At 37.2% G+C, this 20218-nt stretch overlaps 3 protein-coding genes and 1 pseudogene across 27 annotated transcripts; 2 read left to right on the top strand and 2 right to left on the bottom strand.

Annotated features, from left to right (window-relative positions):
- Window positions 1-4147: 4147 nt before the first annotated feature.
- Window positions 4148-7834, bottom strand: LOC108867142. 6 transcript variants are annotated; one of them, XR_007261135.1, is made up of 6 exons: window positions 7452-7834; window positions 7247-7354; window positions 6305-6453; window positions 5589-5710; window positions 4656-4748; window positions 4148-4565 (listed from the first exon to the last, which is right to left on the bottom strand). XR_007261135.1 is itself a non-coding variant. In XM_048592071.1 (6 exons), exons 3-6 carry the CDS (start codon window positions 6386-6388, stop codon window positions 4561-4563), a joined length of 252 nt encoding a protein of 83 aa, XP_048448028.1. In that variant the 5' UTR covers window positions 6389-6453; window positions 7247-7354; window positions 7452-7834; the 3' UTR covers window positions 4148-4560. The 6 variants fall into 6 exon arrangements, 2 of the variants coding, with proteins under 2 accessions (XP_048448028.1, XP_048448027.1); XR_007261137.1 differs by having other exon boundaries at window positions 4656-4690; XM_048592071.1 differs by having other exon boundaries at window positions 4656-4696.
- Window positions 7835-10332: 2498 nt separating this feature from the next.
- On the top strand, window positions 10333-13802 carry LOC125468219 (annotated as a pseudogene).
- An 861-nt stretch (window positions 13803-14663) lies between these two features.
- Window positions 14664-18286, top strand: LOC103945901 (disease resistance protein RGA2). 2 transcript variants are annotated; one of them, XM_048592065.1, is made up of 3 exons: window positions 14664-15052; window positions 15357-17805; window positions 18076-18286. In XM_048592065.1, exons 1-2 carry the CDS (start codon window positions 14750-14752, stop codon window positions 17802-17804), a joined length of 2751 nt encoding a protein of 916 aa, XP_048448022.1. In that variant the 5' UTR covers window positions 14664-14749; the 3' UTR covers window position 17805; window positions 18076-18286. The 2 variants fall into 2 exon arrangements, with proteins under 2 accessions (XP_048448022.1, XP_048448021.1); XM_048592064.1 differs by having other exon boundaries at window positions 18064-18286.
- On the bottom strand, window positions 18234-20218 carry LOC103957601 (protein HIGH CHLOROPHYLL FLUORESCENCE PHENOTYPE 173, chloroplastic). Of its 19 annotated transcripts, none has more exons than XM_048592067.1 (5): window positions 20080-20218; window positions 19428-19537; window positions 19032-19266; window positions 18523-18662; window positions 18234-18403 (listed from the first exon to the last, which is right to left on the bottom strand). In XM_048592067.1, exons 3-5 carry the CDS (start codon window positions 19173-19175, stop codon window positions 18247-18249), a joined length of 441 nt encoding a protein of 146 aa, XP_048448024.1. In that variant the 5' UTR covers window positions 19176-19266; window positions 19428-19537; window positions 20080-20218; the 3' UTR covers window positions 18234-18246. The 19 variants fall into 19 exon arrangements, 4 of the variants coding, with proteins under 4 accessions (XP_048448024.1, XP_048448025.1, XP_048448023.1 ...); XM_048592068.1 differs by having other exon boundaries at window positions 19428-19532; window positions 20080-20212; XR_007261120.1 differs by adding an exon at window positions 18752-18848 and having other exon boundaries at window positions 18339-18662; window positions 18954-19266; window positions 19428-20212.

Genomic DNA, 20218 nt, shown 5'->3' with positions numbered 1-20218 from the left:
GGACAAGAAGGTTTACTCTGCCTTATATCACTTCATTTTCCTGATTGGGGGTTCCTCAATAATTCTTTCCTGACTCAAAATGTTCAGACCTTCTTGTTGACTGGCACTTTTGGATGAGCAAGTTTGTGTTATGTGGATACTTTTGTAAGGATGATTGAGAAAGCACCGAAGTGGGAAATCACTCAAGTGGCACCTGGAATACTTCCAGCAGTTGGATTGGCTACAATTGCATTTTTCTTTGGGTAATACTTTTGTTGTTCAGCACGTTTTGAGCTCAAAACAGATATTTGTTGCAACAGTGGAGCTAATGGAGCTTGCTCACCATGAACAACAAAATGGACTTTTACTTTCTTCCAAGGATTTACAGGACAGTGGCATCCGTAAGTCTTTCGGATTCATTCAGTCCACCAATACCCAACTGATTCTAGCAGTTTTTAGTGCTCCGCAATTTTTTGGATATGTACAACACACAACAATTTATGTTCATATATTGCTTTTTGACATACTGCATGCGGAAATCTGTCAACACATGAAGATTTTGAACACGTTAGGTTTAAGTTGGACAATAAGGATTGGGTGTAGGAGTTTTGAGACCCTCTTGTCCCACATGGGAAACAGTATTTTTTCACTAGCCTTTATATAGGCTTATTCCTTCTCCTTAGTAATTAGAACTTGGACCATTTGAAAATGAATTGTGACATCCCACATCGCCCAGGGGAGTAATCCTTAAATGTATATTCTCATCCCTACCTAGCACGAGGCCTTTTGGGAGCTCACTGGCTTCGGGTTCTATGGGAACTCCGAAGTTAAGCGAGTAGCGCGGGAGAGCATTCCCAGAATGGGTGACCCATTGGGAAGTTCTTGTGTGAGTTCCCAGAAACAAAACCGTGAAGGCGTGGTCGGGGCCCAAAGCGGACAATATCATGCTACGGTGGTGGAGCGGGCCCGGGAAGTGATCCACCCCGGGCCGGGATGTGACAATTTGGTATCAGAGCCTAACCCTGGTCGCGTGTGTGCCGACGAGGACGTCGGGCCCCTAAGGGGGGTGGATTGTGACATCCAACATCGCCCAGGGGAGTGATCCTTAAATGTATATTCTCATCTCTACCTAGCACGAGGCCTTTTGGGAGCTTACTGGCTTCGGGTTCCATGGGAATTCCGAAGTTAAGCGAGTAGCGCGCGAGAGCATTCTCAAGATGGGTGACCCATCGGGAAGTTCTCGTGTGAGTTCCCAGAAACAAAACCGTGAGGGCGTGGTCGGGGCCCAAAGCGGACAATATCGTGCTACGGTGGTGGAGTGAGCCCGGAAAGTGGTCCCCCCCCCCCGGGGTGGGATGTGACATGAATTGAAGGCTTAAACCTTATGGTTGTGTGGATTAGGCTTGAATATAATATAGTCTAAATACAATTAATATTAATTAATCAAGACAAGGGCCTTGGACCTTGGGGCCTTGGAATTTAAAATTAATCAGATTCATTAATTTTAATTTTCGGATTAAGTTTTTAATTAATTTATTAATTAAAAACGTTTTGATTAGTTTTTTATTAATTTAGGGTTTCCAAGGATTAATTGATACTATGACATTTAATTAAAAACGTTTTACTTTATCTAGACATATAATTTAGGGTTTCCAATGATATTATAAAGTCAATGGAAGTATAGAAACCCTATTCAAATCTAAAGCAGTTGACAGTGTGTTTCTATAGTGGTGTGAGATTTGCGAGTTGGTTTTCTTCTCTCATAAATATTGTTAATCTCACAATGTGGGATTGTAAGAGATGCCAACATCTTCCACCCTTGGATCATTTGCCTTCCCTTAAGAAACTTGAACTTGAAGGGTTGGAGAAGTTGGAGTACATATCAGAGAATGAGAGCAGTAATAGTATGAGTGATGAGATGATGAGGATCTCATTCTTCCCCTCCCTGGAGGACCTCTATATAGCAGATTGCCCTGTTCTAAAGGGATGGTGGAGGGCGCACACTCATAACACCGCTTCTTCTTCTTCGTCAACGGAAAATATGCCGTTGCCTTCTTTTCCCCGTCTTTCTATCTTGACTATCCTGGAGTGTCCTAATCTAACTTCACTGCCAGAAGGGACTCGTGGACTCCCCTGTTTAAATAGATTGGAAATATATAGGTTCCCCATGTTAAGCGAAAGGTGCAAGAAAGAAACAGGTGAGGACTGGCCTAAGATTGCTCACATCCCATACATTGCCAACAAAAGGAACAAGAAAAATAATATTTCTTCTTAGTTCAAATTGAAATTTTATAACCGAAAATCACGCCTAAAGTTAATTTTTTCTTTATTCATTATATTTGGTTCGGAAGATTTGGATAGAGAGAGATGATGATGATGATGATGATGATGATAAACTTATCTTTTGGTGTGTGAGTTTAATTTTAAGGATTTTCTGATTTAGACTCACTCAAACCCACAACAAAGAACTAGAAATATGATGATACATTTAACAAAGGTAGATAGTGTTTCTACAGAACAGATGTTGCTTCTGTGGATGAAAATTCTTATTTATGACCAATGAAGCTTTCATCGATCATAAAAAATAATAATAAAGATAGATAGTGAACTTATTATACACATGTATTCTCATATAATTTGATGTCCAAATATATTTGTGCCACATTGTAATTTAATATAAATAACAAAGAAGAGAATTCGAACTAACTTGTAGAGAGGGAGGGATGCACGCCTATTCTAGCCAACTTGGCTCGCTAAAGTCTAGTGACGTGCCAATATAAAATTTAAACATTACCAAAACTAGTCTTTTTATTTTGGATTTAGGTATGAAGCAATGACAGAATAAAAGCTTGCCATCATCGAGTGAAGCATAACAGAGACAAAGGAGAGGTATTCACTTGGTATCTTTACCTTCAACAATGGGGTTATACAAGTACCGTCATTGCATACAGAAAATTCAAAGATTATTATCTCATCATTGCATACAGAAAAAAGGATATTTAGTCCATGAAATTGAAAGATTCTGTTATCCTCAAAAGGGTGAGACTTCTTGTTCATAGAAGTAATGGCCAGAAGGGCTGCCATTTGTCACCATTGCTAGAGTAGTAGGTACTTACCTCTTTGCCGCTTCTGCCATGGGTGATGAGCTTTCAGATTTGCTTTCTGACTTCTATGTAACATGGCCTTTGTTTTTAAAGTCAGTCTGTCCTTGTAACTTCTGTTAATATATTCAACTTTTGATCTTCATTCTTTGGTGTTTGTCATCTTTTGATGGTAGAATATTTTTTAGCCCTCTTGTCTTTGATTAAGCAAATCAAGGTCGCCTCTTACACATGTCAAGTTTAGTACTTGGCGCTCCAGATATTTTAATCCTTAAATTTTGATTTTTGTATCAAATTTATAGTATAATATCAAGTTTATCCTCCCTCCGGGTCCGACCAATATCTTGAGTTTATTGCTAATTACTATATTACTGAAGGATCCTAACTATGGAGAAGCAGCCATATTCAATACACTTCTTCGTCGGAATATGAAAATGCGACAAAACTAGTCGTTGAGAGCTTCCATCTGGTATATGCAAAGGTTGCCCTTGAGCAATTGAGAAATTGAAACGTTTGGGTAAGAGGGATATCCAAGTCGCAAGGAATTGAGGTCAAGTTATTAAGAAATAGATTAAAAATTGTTAGATAGAACTAATAGGAGGAATTATAAATGCCCTTCATAATTAACTACGACCTACTTCGTCAGAGTATTCTTACTGTCTGGTTGATCTAGGCAATTCAATAAACTGTTTGTCCTGAGTGTTTTTTAACCCTCGGTGCCAATACGAGGCTTGAGAGCAATAATGTGAGCGAGTGTGCCATTGCTGGATGTTGGTAGTAGACAGAAGAAATGATCATTTTCAAAGGAGTCAAAAATTTCGCATCAGCAAAAACAGCATATAAAAAAAAAAAAAAAAAAAAAAAAAGAACATTATTATTTTTCAACAGAAATGCCAATTCTTATGTGGCCTTATGTAGATTGTCTCCTCTGTTGTATATTTTTCATTCGAGTAATAGAATATGGGCGTGAGGGCCTAGCCCCCAAGCTTCGACTGGGTTCCAGCCCTCTTTGAATATTTCTTTTTAATATATGTTGATGCATTGGAAGCAAAACAATCTGTCACGTTAATATATGTCAATGCATTGGAGTAACAGAATATTCTAACACCGTAGGAACTCCAAAATCTACTCTAGATACGGCTCAGGACACAAATATCTGCTCCAAAACCCAAAATTAATCACAATAAACGCTACATTCTCAGTAAAGCAAATAAACTGATTATGTTTTGTTTAGTGAAAAGGAAATTCATGACAACCATTACATAAACAAAAATATTACTTGTTTTTTAAAAGTCCTCTCTCTTATAAACAACTCAAACAACTCTTAATTAGTTTCTGTGTTTTCTTTTCCTCGATTTCCTTAGCAATCAAATGGTCTCCATAAGTATAAACAAATTCTTCAAACGTACAGTGTGTTTACAAATATTTTTCTCTTCTTCCCTTTTTTCGTTACCCAATTGAACCAGTCTCTTAAGTTTTCTTAAGCTGCAAACAAAATCTATTGATTTCTCAAGTTTTCTTCAAAAACCTGATGATGCTTGTATTGCCAAGAACTAAAAAGGGAAATGTACGGACCCTGATATTCACACAGAGATCTTCCACGTAGTTCTCTGTATCTACAAAAACAAACTTATCAACAGACCAGTCAAAGGAAAATTACTACAACCTCTGCAAAAACAAGAAACGATATGGTTGTCAAGCGGGCCCTTAAGTTAAAGGCCCTAGTGTTAAAGAAAACTGTTAGCATCTATTATTGAAAATACCTGCCAAGAAAAGATGAAAATAAAATATTAGGCATATATGAGTGTAGGCTTACAGAAACTTAGTTTTTGCACATTTCTTCTCCCTTCAATGACAGTTTGTTTCTTTTCCAGAATAGCAAATTACAGTGACCCAATGTCTATTAAAAACTTGGAGAAGGGACTCAATTAGTCAACGAACAAGTGCCTCACACTTTCATATTAAAGATCAAAATGAGAAAACCAAGCCAAACTCTTCGAAATTCGTTGGCACACATGCGTCTTTCGCTCAATTGAATGTATAATGCATACTTAGATACAACGATTCGAACTGTCATAGATTGACATAAGCCTCCAAACTTCAAAAATATTGATACCTTAAGAAAGCACAACCTGTTTTCCTTCATATTTGTGCTGTTTCGATTAGCTTATCTTGCGATTGCTTGATTCATTAGTTCTAAAGGAAGTTCTAATCACTATGAAAACAGCTTAAGAACAGTTGATTATCGCTAAAACAAAGCGGGAAAACATAAAAATACTATCTGTTCTCAAATGAATTCATTTTGTGTTCAAATTCTAAGTAATTAATAACAAGAAGGATACCATGAATATTATTTATGAACTTAGAACAGTCAAAAGCTTCACGTAAGCAACTCTCAAAGGGTAAAATTCAAATCCAACACTGAACCAACCCATGAACTTAGACAACATCAAAACCGAACTAAATGTCAAAAAAAGTATTTCAAGGATATGGCAATAAGGATCACACCTGAAATGCTTTAGTAAGATTATATACCCCTCTTTGATCAACCCTGTAGAGTTCTCCGCTGATAGTAGAGCGTGCAGTAGCACAACAGTCCCGTACTCCAACATCCAGGGTAGCAGGATCACCTACATCCCCAGTCAATGGCAAGACAGATATGAAAAAAGAGAGAAAATGATAACACCCACCGTTTAAAGGAGTAAAAGCAGAGTTAACACAGAGAAAACAACAAAAAATATCTTGTAAACCCTTGACTTATCCGTAAAGCACATCCGAACCAAACAGTCAAGAAAATAATTTAAAATCAATTCTATATTTCTAATCAGAAGACATGCAATTTTTTTTTATTCGTTTTCAATTTGTGGCACTTCATTCTCAATAAAGAACATTTCACAAAATTCCAGATCTGCTACAACATCAAAGTACAGACCAAATAGGAAAAGGACATCATTCGTGATCCAGATTGAAAGAACAATCCCGCTAAAATTGACTACTCATAAGAATCTCATTCCACAAAATTTCTTCAGTCCAGGCCTAAACAACTGCAAGCAAAAAAAATCCCCAAGATACATACTTTCATCAAATCATCCGCTGCCATTAACAAAACCACAACCTATATCTTCCTTCAGCTTAAGATTAAAGCAAAAATTGAAATCCTAATCATTTCCAAACATACTTTTGGAATAAGAATAGAAAGGAAACTATAAATCAGAGGATCATACAGAATCGAGCTGGGGATTAGACTTGTGCTTGGAATCAACCTCTCCCTCTTCTTCTTCAGATTGATCACGGAAAAGGTTCTGCATCACTTGGTGCCACTTCTCCTATCCCATCGCTGCTGCTGTGTGTTGCGGTCGGAGCCCTCAAACTACTGAAATTAAATTGTCCATTTGATTAGATAATAGAAAATATCACCATAGCATCCTGCAAATTTCGAGAAGTGTGTTGAAACAAATCTGAAAAGGAATGAAAACCCTGTTAACCAAACCCATCAACAATAACATAAGCCTCGCCAATCGCAGCAAACAAAACCAATCCGACATGGCGAAATCCAGTCAACAAAACAAAAAATACACTGAAACCCCTCAGCCAATATACAGCAAATAGGAGCAACACAATTTAAAAAAATTAAAACAAAAACAAAACAAAACAAACCCACCCCAAATCCACAATGATCCAAACAGTTAAAATTAGGGTTTGATAATCAATGTACCTATTGCCATTAGACTTTGATCCCCGGGAATTACTGGATACTATTGATGATGCCATTGTGTTCTAGCCAATGGATTTCAACCCTATTCGGCAAAACATCAAAAACTCCATCAGAAAAAGATTCTCAAATATAATGGGTGAGGGGATTTTATTTGAATTGCCAGAGGATGCTGTTGAAAAGATCCTGACTGGATTATGGTTAGGCCGGACTGGCTTATAGGAATGGGCGAAAAGGTTCTCACTTCGAGCATCCAGCAGCTCAATTACCCAAATAAATAACCAAACAATCAAAACCCACAATAAAAAATCATATAAAAGTCAATGCTTTCACAGAAAAATCTCTAAAACCCACAAACCCAAAAAAAAAAAAAAAAAAAAAATCATACAGAAATCTCACCGTGCTCAGAGATACTAATTAAGATTAAGGGGTTTATATGAGCAAGATCACATACAAACTTGGAAATGCCATACAATCCAAACACACTTCCAATATCAGCCACAACGAAATGAGGCCGTATCCGCCCAGCCAGAACCTTCTCGATAACCTCCTTCACCGCAACCTATCAATTCCAACACAAAACTTGAGAAAAAGTGTGAGAAAATTTGAGCTTGTGATTTTCTCGGAAACCGAACAGGGGTCTAGACTCTAAACCAAACCTTAGGCGAGGGGTGGAGAGAGAGAGCAGAGGCGAGCTTCGGGCTAGCGAGGATTCGGCTGCAGATTTGGTTCCAAGATTTGCTAACGCACGCCGCTGATGCGAAGGATAAGCCGGGTAGGTGCGAGAGAATGTCGTCGAAAAAGTCGTCGTTTAGCAGACGAGACGAGGAGGGAAAGGGGAAGAAGCGGTGAAGAAGCAGAAGGAGTAGTCGAAGCGGAGCATCCACCGACGCAGAAAAGCTCCGGTGGACAGATAAATTGGTTTTTAAAGGAATGGCAAACTTGTAAATAAATTGAAATTAAACCCCAAAACACTGTCGTTAAGTACAGTGCATTCCATCCCCTTGTCACGAGAAGCCAAACAAGAGATTGAAAACTCAAAGCAGCACAACCAACCTAATTCTTATGACATGATGTTTGTGGTTTCTAAATATATATTATATGAGAAAAGTGATTTTCGTCTTCTTTTTTTTTTTATTATATATTTAATTAAACTGATTAAAGAATAATTAAAGAACAAAAAGGAATAGCGGATGAGTGCCTTGTGCAGTTGACACATAAGGTGATGGTAACAAGTAGTCTCATAGGGTAGGTTTGATTGCTCTTATAGGATAGGTTTAATTTTACTCCATATTTCTTGCTTATCCATCTCATTACCTGTAATCGAGTCATGAGTAGTGTGAACTCAACATTCACACAACGTAACATCTTCAATGAGCTTCCACAAAGTCATTTTTTTCTCTTAAAGTGTACAAAATATTCAAATGTAGAAAGTGTAGAAAGTGTAGAAAATATTGAAATGTAGTGTAAGGTGGAAGATGAGAGTTAGGTATTTATAGAAAAAAAAAATAATTTTTTAAAATTTTTCTGTATTTTTAAAAAAATATTCATAATTTTTAATAAATTTTTAATAAATTTTAATGTTGTTAATTAATCTGGATCGTTGAATTTGAAAAATATTCAAATCCAATAGCCAACGAGTTGCCACGTGGCCAACCGTCAAAATTATGACCATTGGGCCTTTTTTTTTCTTTTTTTTTTGGTGAAAAAAATATGGACTGTTGATCTGTGATCGGACGGTCCATTTAAAAACTCAAATTTAAAATTTTTTTACTGTTGGAAATCCAACAACACTTAGGAGGACCACGTAGCCCTAATCCAGGTGAACACAAGTAGGCTGACAAGCGGGCCCCGCCGCCTGCACCCTTGTCTCCTACTCGCGCCCAGTCACAAGTGTACTGCATGCGCCAGCCAAATAGACCAGCCTCTGGATCTGTCTGAAATGGGTTGGTCTGTTGCCAGGCTTGGGTTGGGTGCCAGGCTGTTTTGCGGGCTGGAGCACTTTGACATGATGAAACTAATTAAAGAATAATTAAAGAACAAAAAGGAGCAGTGGATGAGTGCCTTGTGCAGTTGACACATAAGGTGATGGTAACATCCTGTACATTTCTTTAAAGATGGAACAAGTAGTCTCACAGGGTAGGTTTGATTGCTCTTATATTGTGCAGGTAGGAGATGGTCCTGTTCTTGACGTGATGGCCGTGATGTTAGAAAACATGTCTAACATTACGGTTATGGCTAGAACTTTGATTTCTACTGTTTACCGTACTAGTCAAGTTGTACTGAAGTGATTCTAAGAAAAACTAGTATAAAAAAAAGTTGGGAGTTATTTTTGTGTTTATTAAACATTCAGCTTCAGCTTTTTTTCACAGTTTTAAATAAAAAAAGAAAAACCAAAAACAAAAAGCTGCAAAACTTAACTTTGAAAAATCGATTTTTTTTCACATCTGTTTTACATAAAAGTTTACCAAATATTATAATACTTTTTTTTTAAAAGCATTTTTACAAGAAAATTTACTAAACACTCTACTGCTTTATTTTACAGCTGCTTATTCTCACAGTACAGCAGAAACAACTTTTTTTTAAAATACAGTAATACCAAACCAGCCCTTAAGGTGATGAGGATGCTTTAAGGTCACCATCTGCTATAGAAAAATCAAACCGACCCTGGCACAAATGTTGCAGTGGAAAGTTTAAGCATAATAAGTGTTGATCAGCTTTTAGAGTCAGTAAGTGAGGCGAGAGTGGATGGGCAAAGGCTATTTGAGCACAACAGATTTTGTTGAACAAATAATATTATCTGCACTAAGGGATGCGAGAGTGGGGAAATAGGCTTAGCCCAATAATCTAAGATCTCTTACTTAGAAGTGAAGATTAATATCATTGGAATGTAATACTAAATGGCTGTGCACAAGAGATTTAAACTGGAAAGATTAATTAATTAAAGAAAGTGATATTCAAGCACATATTTTTACCTCTCACATACTCTTATTAATTTTTGGCTATTGGTACTTTAATTCATTTAATCCGATGGTTGAAAATTAAGACGTGTGTGAGAGGTAAAAATGGATATGTGATAACACTACCTTAATGAATTAATTAATTTGTTTCGCTCTAGAATCTTCTTCGATCATTGGAAACAAAACACAATACAGATTTTATTGGACTATGATTTTCTCTCCTCCTCTTCTCATCCATTTCCATCTTCTTTCCTCACATTCTCTTATTTTGTATTTTTCTTGCTATAAAAAATTAAAATAAGATGTTGACGTGGCTTAACCGTAACCGTTTAAATAAGAGAGGACGGAAGGAGAGGGAAAAAAAGAGTTAAGAGAATCCTACTCCGATTCTATTCCTCTCTTCTCGTCTGTATCTCATCACACAAGTAAGTCTCGCTTTTTCCTTTGGGGTGTGATATCCACATATCTATTTTTATTTCTTATACACCTTTTTAATTTACGACTGTTAGATCAGATGAATTGAGGAATATTAATTGACAGAAATTAACAAGATAGTGTGAGAAGTAAAGGGGAATGAGAACTATTAACACACCCCTTCCCTTTTCTACTTTCCGTTTTCAGTTTGTTTCCCGAGAAAATTCCAAAGAAAACGAAACCCTTCCTAATTTTTGTTTTTGAATTCGAATCCAATTGCATTACATTTTGCGTCTTTGATTTGGGTATTTGTAGAATTTTGAGAAGACCCATTGGATTATAGAAGCTTGAAGTAATGCAGGATGTTCGGGAGCAGGCTGAGCAGGAAAGTCAACTACTTGGTATGTTTATTCATATTTTTGGCTTTAATTTCCAGTTCAAGTATTAATTCACACTTTTTACGCTCAATCAAATCTTTCAGCTACACTCGGTTTCTGTAAAAGCAAATATATGTCAAATCTTAGACTCGTAGTAAGTTTTCAGCTTCAATTAAATGTCAAATTAACCTGATAAGCGCGGTTTCGAGTGATTTAGTTGGACTAAATGAATACATGGAGACGTTTTCTTCAAGAACAATTCTTCTATCGGTCATTATTGAGCCAGAAACTTATTGTTTTTATTGACTAATTGATAAGATTTCAGAAATAATAAGGTAGACATTATGACAAAGTACACTGATTCATCGTTCCTCCATGCTTTTATGTTGAGTAACTCAGAAATCCTGTGTTCCAAAACTCATGTAGTACAAGTGGGGATGGCAGCTATGTAGTACCTGTATAATGTGCAAGGGAAAGGGGAAGATTGTCGTTCCCCTCTGCGTATGAGTGAGTTAGATTTCCAAATAATCATATATTAATATCGACTACTACTCATCTTTTCATCTTGTTTGTAGGTCAAGATGGTGAAAATGAAACAGTAACTGAAGATGGTACCTTCGTTCGTGTCAGAAGATGCTAATGGCCCCCAAAAGTTGATTCTAAGGTGGAAATCCTTCACGAGAAAGTCACAAATCAAATCATTAAGGAAGGTCATGGTCAAATACCATCCAAGTATTCAACATGCTTCTGTAAGTGTCAAGTGGTTTCCTTTTTGGTAGTGCTGTTCTGTGTACATTAGTTGAAAATCTAAGAATTGTTATGTGGGCATGTGTTTGTTAGTATGGGATGGGAGTAAGACATGAATGAGCTTGTGGCTTGCAAGCAGACACACAACATCCACGTTCACAAAGTTGTGTATGTATATGGGAGAATTAAATGTGCATGCATTAAAGTTTATAAAAGGGATGCCTAAGATACATGTAGAAATATCTTGCAGTGAATTTTTACTCTGGTTTTTTCAATCACTGAATGATTGGCATATGTGTGATGGTACCTTACAGGGCATGGACTGAGAGCACGGGACACAAGTTTGAAGACACATGGGATGAACAACGACCACTTGAAATTATTTTAGGAAAAGGTATTAGCCTTGCCGAGTAGTCTGTTACTTTTTATATGTACAAAGTATATGCAAACGAGTTCTGGCATGTTCGTTGTTCAGTCTGCAATTAGTTTGTGATTTCTTTATTGCTTTTATTCTCTGTAATTCATAATTACTTGTCATTCCAGATTATTTGGGTTCATAAGCATTTAAGCATTATCTAGGGGTATTCAATGGAATGGACTTCTTCTTAGTAGTGTATTTTTGTTACTACAACAGAGAAAAAAGAAATGACTGGCTTGGCTGTTGGGGTGTCCAGCATGAAATCTGGAGAGCATGCCCTATTACATGTAGGCTGGGAGTTGGGGTATGGGAAAGAAGGGAGCTTTTCTTTTCCGAATGTTCCACCATTGGCAGATATATCATATGAAGTTGAGCTTATTGGATTTGATGAAACCAAAGAAGTAAGTTGCTCACTTGCTTTCAAATGTCTTCCCAAGTAGTTACCAATTGAAGTTTCAGAATCTCTCTTCCAGGGATTTACTTCGGTAATATAGTACCATGTATATTTGTGGGGTTTGCCTTTCATAGGGGAAAGCTCGTAGTGACATGACTGTGGAGGAAAGGATTGGAGCAGCAGATAGAAGAAGGATGAGTGGAAATGCTTTATTTAAAGAGGAAAAACTAGAGGAGGCAATGCAACGGTATGAAATGGTTACACGCTTGTAATGCTTACATATTTTATTTATGGCTGATGAGCTTTTGAGTTGTCCAGTCTCTTTTTTGTATTTCCTTTCTGACAAGATTCTAGTGGGTTTTCTCAGGCAATAGCGTATATGGGTGACAACTTCATGTTCCAGTTGTTTGGGAAGTACAGGGACATGGCTTTGGCTGTTAAAAATCCATGCCACCTTAACATGGCAGCGTCTTTTATAAAGCGCAAGCGTTATGAAGAAGCCGTTGGACAATGCAGTATTGTAAGTGTAATGCTATCGCAAGAAAGTCATCTAATTTTGTGTGTTCAGCGATTGTGCTATTCATCATTAGACACTAGAAAGTTGGGTTTGTAGGTTTATTTGTGAGCATGACTGCATCCCAAAAGTTTCAATATTCATTCACTTTAACCTGCCATTTTGGATTGCCGTAGAAAATGAAAATGTTCTTACTATGGACCCGTAAAAATTTCTAGGCTCACTGGCACCATTCTTCAGTTAATAATCGAATTTTAGGTCCTATGCGACTCTTATGATCTCTTTGGTGTGTTACTGCCCATGCTTCATCATGTTGTTCAAACTAAATGGCTGTTAGAACTAAAAATTGTCAATGCAACTAACGTCTATTAACCGATTTTTCTCTTCGCTTGGATTTGGCAGATATTTACCTTTTCATGAATACCCTTAAATTGTCAATGCAACTGTGTTAACTGTAATTGGACGAATGAATGCTCGCAGGTACTGACAGAGGATGAAAACAACGTCGAAGTGCTATTTAGGCGAGGAAAAGCCAGAGCAGAGCTTGGGCAGACAGATGCTGCACGGGAAGACTCTCTAAAGGCAAGCAAATTTGCACCTCAAGACAAAGCTATTGCAAGAGAGTTATGTCAGCTTGCTGAACACGACAGCCTTGTTTATCAGAAACAAAAAGAAATCTACAAGGGAATTTTCGGACCAACCCCATAACCTAAACCCAAACGGGATAATTGGTTGATCATCTTTTGGCACTGGCTGTTGTCATCGTTCTATCGTCTCTTCAGGCGCGAAAGGCATAAAGCTGAGTAGTCAAATATCTTAAGCTCTTGAATTGCATGATAAATGAGGAAATTCGTGTGTTGAACTTGCTAATAAACAAGACTATGAAATGTGACCCTCAAGGTTCACTCATTTACGTCTCGGGAGAGAGTTTAGATGCCAATAGTTTTACGCAGAAACGAAGATACGGTGGTCAAATTAAAGTATTGAACTGTTCTAAAGTGTTAACAAGAGTTTTATCTCATTTTCACTTTGATTATTGAGTTTTTGGTTGTGAATTTTCCGTCACCATCATAATCTTTTAGATGGTGTGTAAAGTGGGTCAATTTGTTTCCTTGAAGTGCTTCTTGTTTCTTTAGTTTATCTTTGGCCGGAGAATATTGTTTCTTTATTAACGAATTAGGGGTCTGTGGATGGAGTGATTTAAACATAAGGATTTGAATTTGTACTACATTATTGATTTAATTAAGAAAAACTATTAAACTAGTTGTGAGCTCGGGGAATTGTTCCTATTCTTATCTAAACTATTGGCTAACAAAATGCTTTTTGTCAACTAAAAGAGTGAAAACACAATTGGGGTGAAATCAGACGAAGAGAGTTCAAACTTTTTTTTTTTTTTTAGTTTTGAGGATGAGGTGAATCCAACGAGCTTACCTTATTATTATAGAAATTGGAAAGATCAGGGGAATAATCTATAAGGTTTGGTTCTCTAATGTTGATTATGAGTTTGGGGCAGTAATGTAATTTCATACAAACTAAGTTTTGATATGTTTTTTTCAAACTTCGCCTACATATCATCAGAGCATTTTTAATTTTTTTTTATTTAAAAAAAAGCGAAAAAAACCCCACTTGTTCTCTTTTCCATATATTTTTCTTTTTAAAATTTTCATATTTTAGTAAAAATAAAGCATATCATGTTTTAGTAAGCGTATGAAATTGAAGAATCAAAATGATTTTAATTTATATTCTGTATAAATAAGCATGCCATATTATATGAAATCATAAAAATATTGGATTGAGGTTTGAAATTTCCTCATCCAAATGGACCCAATTTTTGACTTCCTTTGTCGAACATAATTGCCTTACCTTGTGGAAAAGGGATAGGATATGTTAACCATTCAGAACTTGTGGAAAAGGGATAGAATGTGTTAACCATTCAAGTTATTCTTTAATTAAAGTGGAATGGGAATGAGTGTGTTAACCATTCAAGTTATTCTTTAATTGAAGTGGAGTGACATGTATAAAGACGAGCAGGGACGAGCCATCTTTCACTACTCAAAACCATATTCTCGTTTACAAACTTCTACTTTAATTCACTTCACTTGCCTGTGTATTTTCTTGTCCTGAATACAAGAAATGGCGGAAGGAGTTCTCTTCAACATTGCCGAAGGGATCATTGGAAGGCTTGGCTCCCTTGCTTTCCAAGAGATTGGACTGATTTGGGGTGTCCAAGATGAGCTCTGCAAGCTCCGGGATACAGTTGCCGGATTCCAAGCTGTTCTTCTTGACGCTGAGCAAAAGCAAGCCAACAATGAAGTCAAACAGTGGCTCCAAAGCGTAGAAGACGCAGTTTATGAAGCTGATGACTTGCTGGATGAGTTTAATGCTGAAGCTCAGCGGAGACAAATGGTGCCTGGAAATACTAAGTTGTTAAAGAAGGTACGCCTCTTTTTCTCTAGCTCAAATCAACTTGTTTTTGGGCTAAAGATTGGTCATAAGATAAAAGATATTAACGAGAAGCTTGGTGAGGTTGCATCTCGTAGAACCTTTTCATAGTCACATAAGCCTATTGATATCCACCTATTACGAATACACTAGGTTTGTCAATAACTCATAATTAACTGCAATAAGTCCTCTATATTATTGTTTGAATGTATCATATAACTTACCGTTACAAAACACTATTAACTTAATTAATATAATTCTATCGAAATAATGATTATGTCTACTCAAATTCTTACAGGTGCGTCTTTTCTTTTCTAGCTCAAATCAACTTGTTTTTGGGCTAAAGATGGGTCATAAGATAAAAGATATTAACAAGAGGCTGAGTGAGGTTGCAAATCGTAGAACCTTTCACTTAGAAGTAAATCGTGAAGATACACCATTTGTAAAGAGAGAGAAGGTCACTCACTCATTTGTCCGTAAGGAAAATATTATAGGGAGAGATGAAGATAAAATGGCAATTATCCAACTTTTGTTGGATCCCATCTCATCTGAGAATGTGTCCACCATTTCCATAGTTGGACTTGGAGGATTAGGGAAAACTGCACTTGCGCAACTCATATTCAACGAGGAGGTGATTCAAAGTCATTTTGAGTTGAAAATATGGACATGTGTCTCTAATGTATTTGAGTTGGATGTAGTTGTTAAGAAAATCCTTCAATCCGAGCATAATGGGATAGAGCGGTTGCAAAATGATCTTAGAAAAAAAGTAGATGGGAAGAAGTACCTACTTGTGTTGGATGACGTGTGGAATGAGGATAAAAAGAAGTGGCTTAACTTGGAGAACTTGTTAATGGGTGGTGGAGAAGGTAGCAGAATACTAATAACCACTCGTAGTAAAAAAGTTGCGACGATACCAGACTTAGCTAAACCATACACCTTAAAGGGTTTGAATGAGGAGCAAAGTTGGTCTTTATTTAAGAAAATGGCTTATAAAGATGGAAAGGAGCCAGAGAATTCAACAATTAAGGCAGTTGGGAAGGAAGTTACTGGAAAATGTCAGGGAGTTCCACTCGCTATAAGGACGATAGGTGGGATGTTGTTCGCCAAAGATGACGAAACATATTGGTTGAATTTCAAAGAAAAGAACCTTTCAAAAATAAATCAAGAAGAAAATGATATTTTGCCAACACTTAAATTGAGTTATGATGTGCTCCCATCACATTTGAAGCATTGTTTTGCTTATTGTAGCTTGTTCCCACCTGATTATGAGATCTCTGTACAGAGATTGATTATACTTTGGGTGGCCCAAGGGTTCATTAAGTCATCCGATGAAAACGAAGGTTTGGAGGATGTTGCGTATGAATATTATAGGGAGTTATTGCAGAGATCATTTTTTCAAGAAGAAAAAACAAATGAGTTTGGTATAATAAAAAGTTGTAAAATGCATGATCTTATGAATGAACTTGCAATCTCCGTGTCGGGGGTTAGAAGCATAGTAGTTGAGCCAAACCAAAAGAATTTTCATGGAAAGCTTTGTCATGTATCTTTCAATTTTGATATTGATTTGTCGAAATGGGAAGTGCCAACATCCTTGCTAAAAGCAAGCAAGATACGAACCTTTCTTTTTCTTCGGCAACAAAGTTGGTATGATCACCAAAGTTCCTCAAGTAATGCATTTTATACTACAATTGTTTCAAATTTTAGGTCATTACGGATGTTTAGTCTCAATAAATTAGGAATTACAACATTACCTAATTGTCTTAGAAAAATGAAACATTTGAGATATCTTGATCTTAGTGAGAATTCCATGGAGAGACTTCCAGATTGGATGGTTGGACTTTCGAATTTGGAAACACTAGATCTCAGTTGGTGTGGTAGGCTTGTGGAATTGCCTAGAGACATTAAAAAAATGATCAACTTAAGGCATCTCATCTTGGAAGGGTGTTGGGAATTGAGTGGAATGCCACGTGGAATTGGTGAATTGAATGGCGTTCGTACATTGAATAGATTTGTTTTGAGCGAAAGCAATTGTTTGGGGAGGGGCGGTAGTGCTGGTCTTGCTGAGCTGGGGACCCTTAAGGAATTAAGGGGAAAGTTACTCATTGGCAATTTGAGGCATGTGGTGTCAGAATCAAATGTTGGTACACCTCTCAAGGACAAACACCATCTTTGTTCGTTGGATTTAATCTGGAAAGAGGGAGAAGATATAAGCGCGGTTGATGAGGAGGATATTATAAAGTCAATGGAAGTATTGCAACCCCATTCTAAACTAAAGCAGTTGGAAGTGTGGGGTTATGGTGGTGTGAGGTTTGCGAGTTGGTTTTCTTCTCTCATAAATATTGTTAATCTCCGATTAATGTGGTGTAAGAGATGCCAACGTCTTCCGCCCTTGGATCATTTGCCTTCCCTTAAGAAACTTGAACTTCATGGGTTGGAGAAGTTGGAGTACATGTCAGAGAATGAGAGCAGTAATAGTATGAGTGATGAGATGATGAGGATCTCATTCTTTCCCTCCCTGGAGACACTCGAGTTATACAATTGCCCTGTTCTGAAGGGATGGTGGAGGGCCCACACTCATAACAATGCTTCTTCTTCTTCATCAACGGAAAATCTGTCGTTGCCTTATTTTCCTCGTCTTTCTACATTGTGGATCATGAATTGCCCCATGTTAAGCGAAAGATGCAAGAAAGAAAAAGGTGAGGACTGGCCTAAGATTGCTCACATCCCACACATTAACATTGATTAAGGTGCGTTTTCTAACTTGTTTCAATTCACACTAGCCTAATTCAATATAAACTACGAAATATTCAAATGCCAATCTCATTTCTTAATTTTATTCTTCATTCATCATCACCAGCATTTTACTATTTCTTTTCAAATGACATTACCATGTGGATCAAAGTTTCCGTCGTCCATACTTTTTAACTTCAATTTTTTTTTAATTCTTCATTCATCATCACCAGCATTTTACTATTTTTCTTTAATTTCCTTCTTTTCAATTATAGTCCTATATGCAGCGAATGGGGCGTCAACCTTTTGGATTCCATATGTGATGGCCATGTTGACTGCTTGGAGTGGTTGTTTATGTTTGCTCTTTTTTTTTTTTTTTTTTGATCATCAGGGTTTAGGTACTATGTCCCCCCTGTTGTAATGTTTTTTCTTCAGTAATATAATATGGGCGTGAGGGCCTAGCCCCCCAGCTTTGACTGGGTTCCAGCCCTCTTTAAATATTTCTTTTTAATATAACTCCAACAACAACGACCATCAATAGAGCTTCGCAGAGCAACATGATCTCGTTGCCATAATAATCCTTTGTACACAGGCAATTCTAAAACCATAAGATACCTAAAACAAACCTACTGATATTACAGAATGGTTTAACCCAAAGTTATTTAATTCAAACACCGAACGCAAATCCTAAGCACCTTGATAGTCCTTAAACCCGGGAAAGAGTGTATACTCACAGTTGCAGAATCCCAAAGCCACGCTTGAAACGTCTGAAGCTGAGGGTTGAGCTTAAGTTGTTCCATGAGTGCATTAGCTTCTTTCCACTCATCTCAGCTTTCAATGTGGCATTTTCAGCAGCCCAGATCGCATCATCCACCTAAAAATATTGCAAAAGAAAAATGTTTTAGCTCCTAAATCCAAACAGCAAAAGAAAAAACACAGAAAATTAAGTAAACAGAACGCAACTGAACTTGCACAGCTGCTTCTCAAATTCACGAAATGTTGCTAGAATGTTGCAGCTGCGCGGCAAATTCATCAGGTAATTTCTGTTGCCAATGATTTTCTATCAAATGAATTCATTTTGTGTTCAAATTCTAAGTAATTAATAATAAGAAGGATACCATGAATTTTATTTACCAAATCTTGTAACTAATAAAAAGAAAAATACCCTCATCTGGTGAAAACATATCCTACAATGCAGCAAGAAATAGAGTAAAAGGAATAATAGTTGGTTTCCATCTAGAACCTCAAAACCCCACTTTAGTCTTTCTCTTGCAGGAGGAAACAGCATCTCCGGTGAAAGTGCATTCGAACTTGGCATCCATTCCTCCATCATACTTAGAAGCAACCGCATCCTGAAAGGAAGTCCCATGACAAACTTCCCATCCATCCACTGACTCCGAAGTCTTGAACTTTACAATTGTAAGTTTGCTCTTGCTACTCTTTCCAGCTCGTAATTGCGCCATTTTGTTGTTGTAGTCCTGCAATGCAAACAGTCAAAAGCTTCACATAAGCAACTCTCGAACGGTAAAATTTAAATCCAACATTGAACCAACCCATGAACTTAAACGACATCAAAACCAAAACAGATTACTAAATGTCAAAAAAGAGTATTTCAAGGCTATGGCAATAAGGATCACACCTGAAATGCTTTAGTAAGATTGAAGACCCCTCTTTGATCAACCCTGTAGAGGTCTCCGCTGATAGTAGAAAGTGCAGTAGCACAATAGATAATCTTGTTACAGCCCTGTACTGCGGCGTACAGGGTAGCAGTATCACCCACATCCCCAGTCAATGGCAAGACAGATATGAAAAAAGAGAGAATGATAACACCCACCATTTAAAGAGAACAACAAAAAAATATCTTGCAAACCCTTGATTTATCGGTAAAGCACATCAGAACCAAACAGTTAAGAAAATAATTTAAAACCAATTCTATATTTCTAATCAGAAAGAGCATTTCACAAAATTCCAGATCTGCTACACCATCAAAGGACAGACCGAATAGGAAAACGACATCATTCTTTATCCAGATTGAAACAACAATCCCACTAAAATTGACTACTCATAAGAATCTCATTCCACAAAACTTCTTCAGTCCAGGCCTAAACAACTGCAAGCAAAAAAAAATCCCCAAGATACATACTTTCATCCAAATCATCCACCGCCATTAACAAAAGCACAACCTATATCTTCCTTCGGCTAAGATTACAGAACAAATTGAAACCCTACTCATTCGCAAACATGCTTTTGGAATCAGAATAGAAAGGAAACTTGAAATTAGAGGATCATACAAAACTGGGCTGCGGATTGGACTCATGCTCGGAATCCACCTCTTCCTCTTCCTCTTCAGATTGATCACCGAATAGGTTCTACATCACCTGGTGCCGCTTCTCCTCCCCCATCGCTGCTGCTGTGTGTTGCAGTCGGAGC

The sequence above is a fragment of a genome, unplaced genomic scaffold (assembly GCF_019419815.1).
Source record: "Pyrus x bretschneideri cultivar Hongxiangsu unplaced genomic scaffold, Pyrus_bretschneideri_v1 Contig364, whole genome shotgun sequence".
Classification (NCBI taxonomy): domain Eukaryota; kingdom Viridiplantae; phylum Streptophyta; class Magnoliopsida; order Rosales; family Rosaceae; genus Pyrus; species Pyrus x bretschneideri.
This window is presented reverse-complemented; position numbering and strand designations above follow the sequence as displayed.

Bases quoted from the DNA above. Each gene is read 5' to 3' on its own strand.
- LOC108867142 (XM_048592070.1), bottom strand. From the start codon at position 6,388: ATGCAGAACCTTTTCCGTGATCAATCTGAAGAAGAAGAGGGAGAGGTT. The intron at 5,711-6,304 runs GTATGATCCTCT...CTGGGGATGTAG, and splicing joins CTAATCCCCAGCTCGATTCT to GTGATCCTGCTACCCTGGAT.
- LOC103945901 (XM_048592065.1), top strand. From the start codon at position 14,750: ATGGCGGAAGGAGTTCTCTTCAACATTGCCGAAGGGATCATTGGAAGG. The intron at 15,053-15,356 runs GTACGCCTCTTT...AAATTCTTACAG, and splicing joins ATACTAAGTTGTTAAAGAAG to GTGCGTCTTTTCTTTTCTAG.
- LOC103957601 (XM_048592066.1), bottom strand. From the start codon at position 19,625: ATGGTGGGTGTTATCATTCTCTCTTTTTTCATATCTGTCTTGCCATTG. The intron at 18,663-19,427 runs GTGTGATCCTTA...CAATATTTTTAG, and splicing joins ATCTTACTAAAGCATTTCAG to GTGGATGATGCGATCTGGGC. The intron at 18,404-18,522 runs GTGAGTATACAC...GGTTTGTTTTAG, and splicing joins GGCTTTGGGATTCTGCAACT to GTATCTTATGGTTTTAGAAT.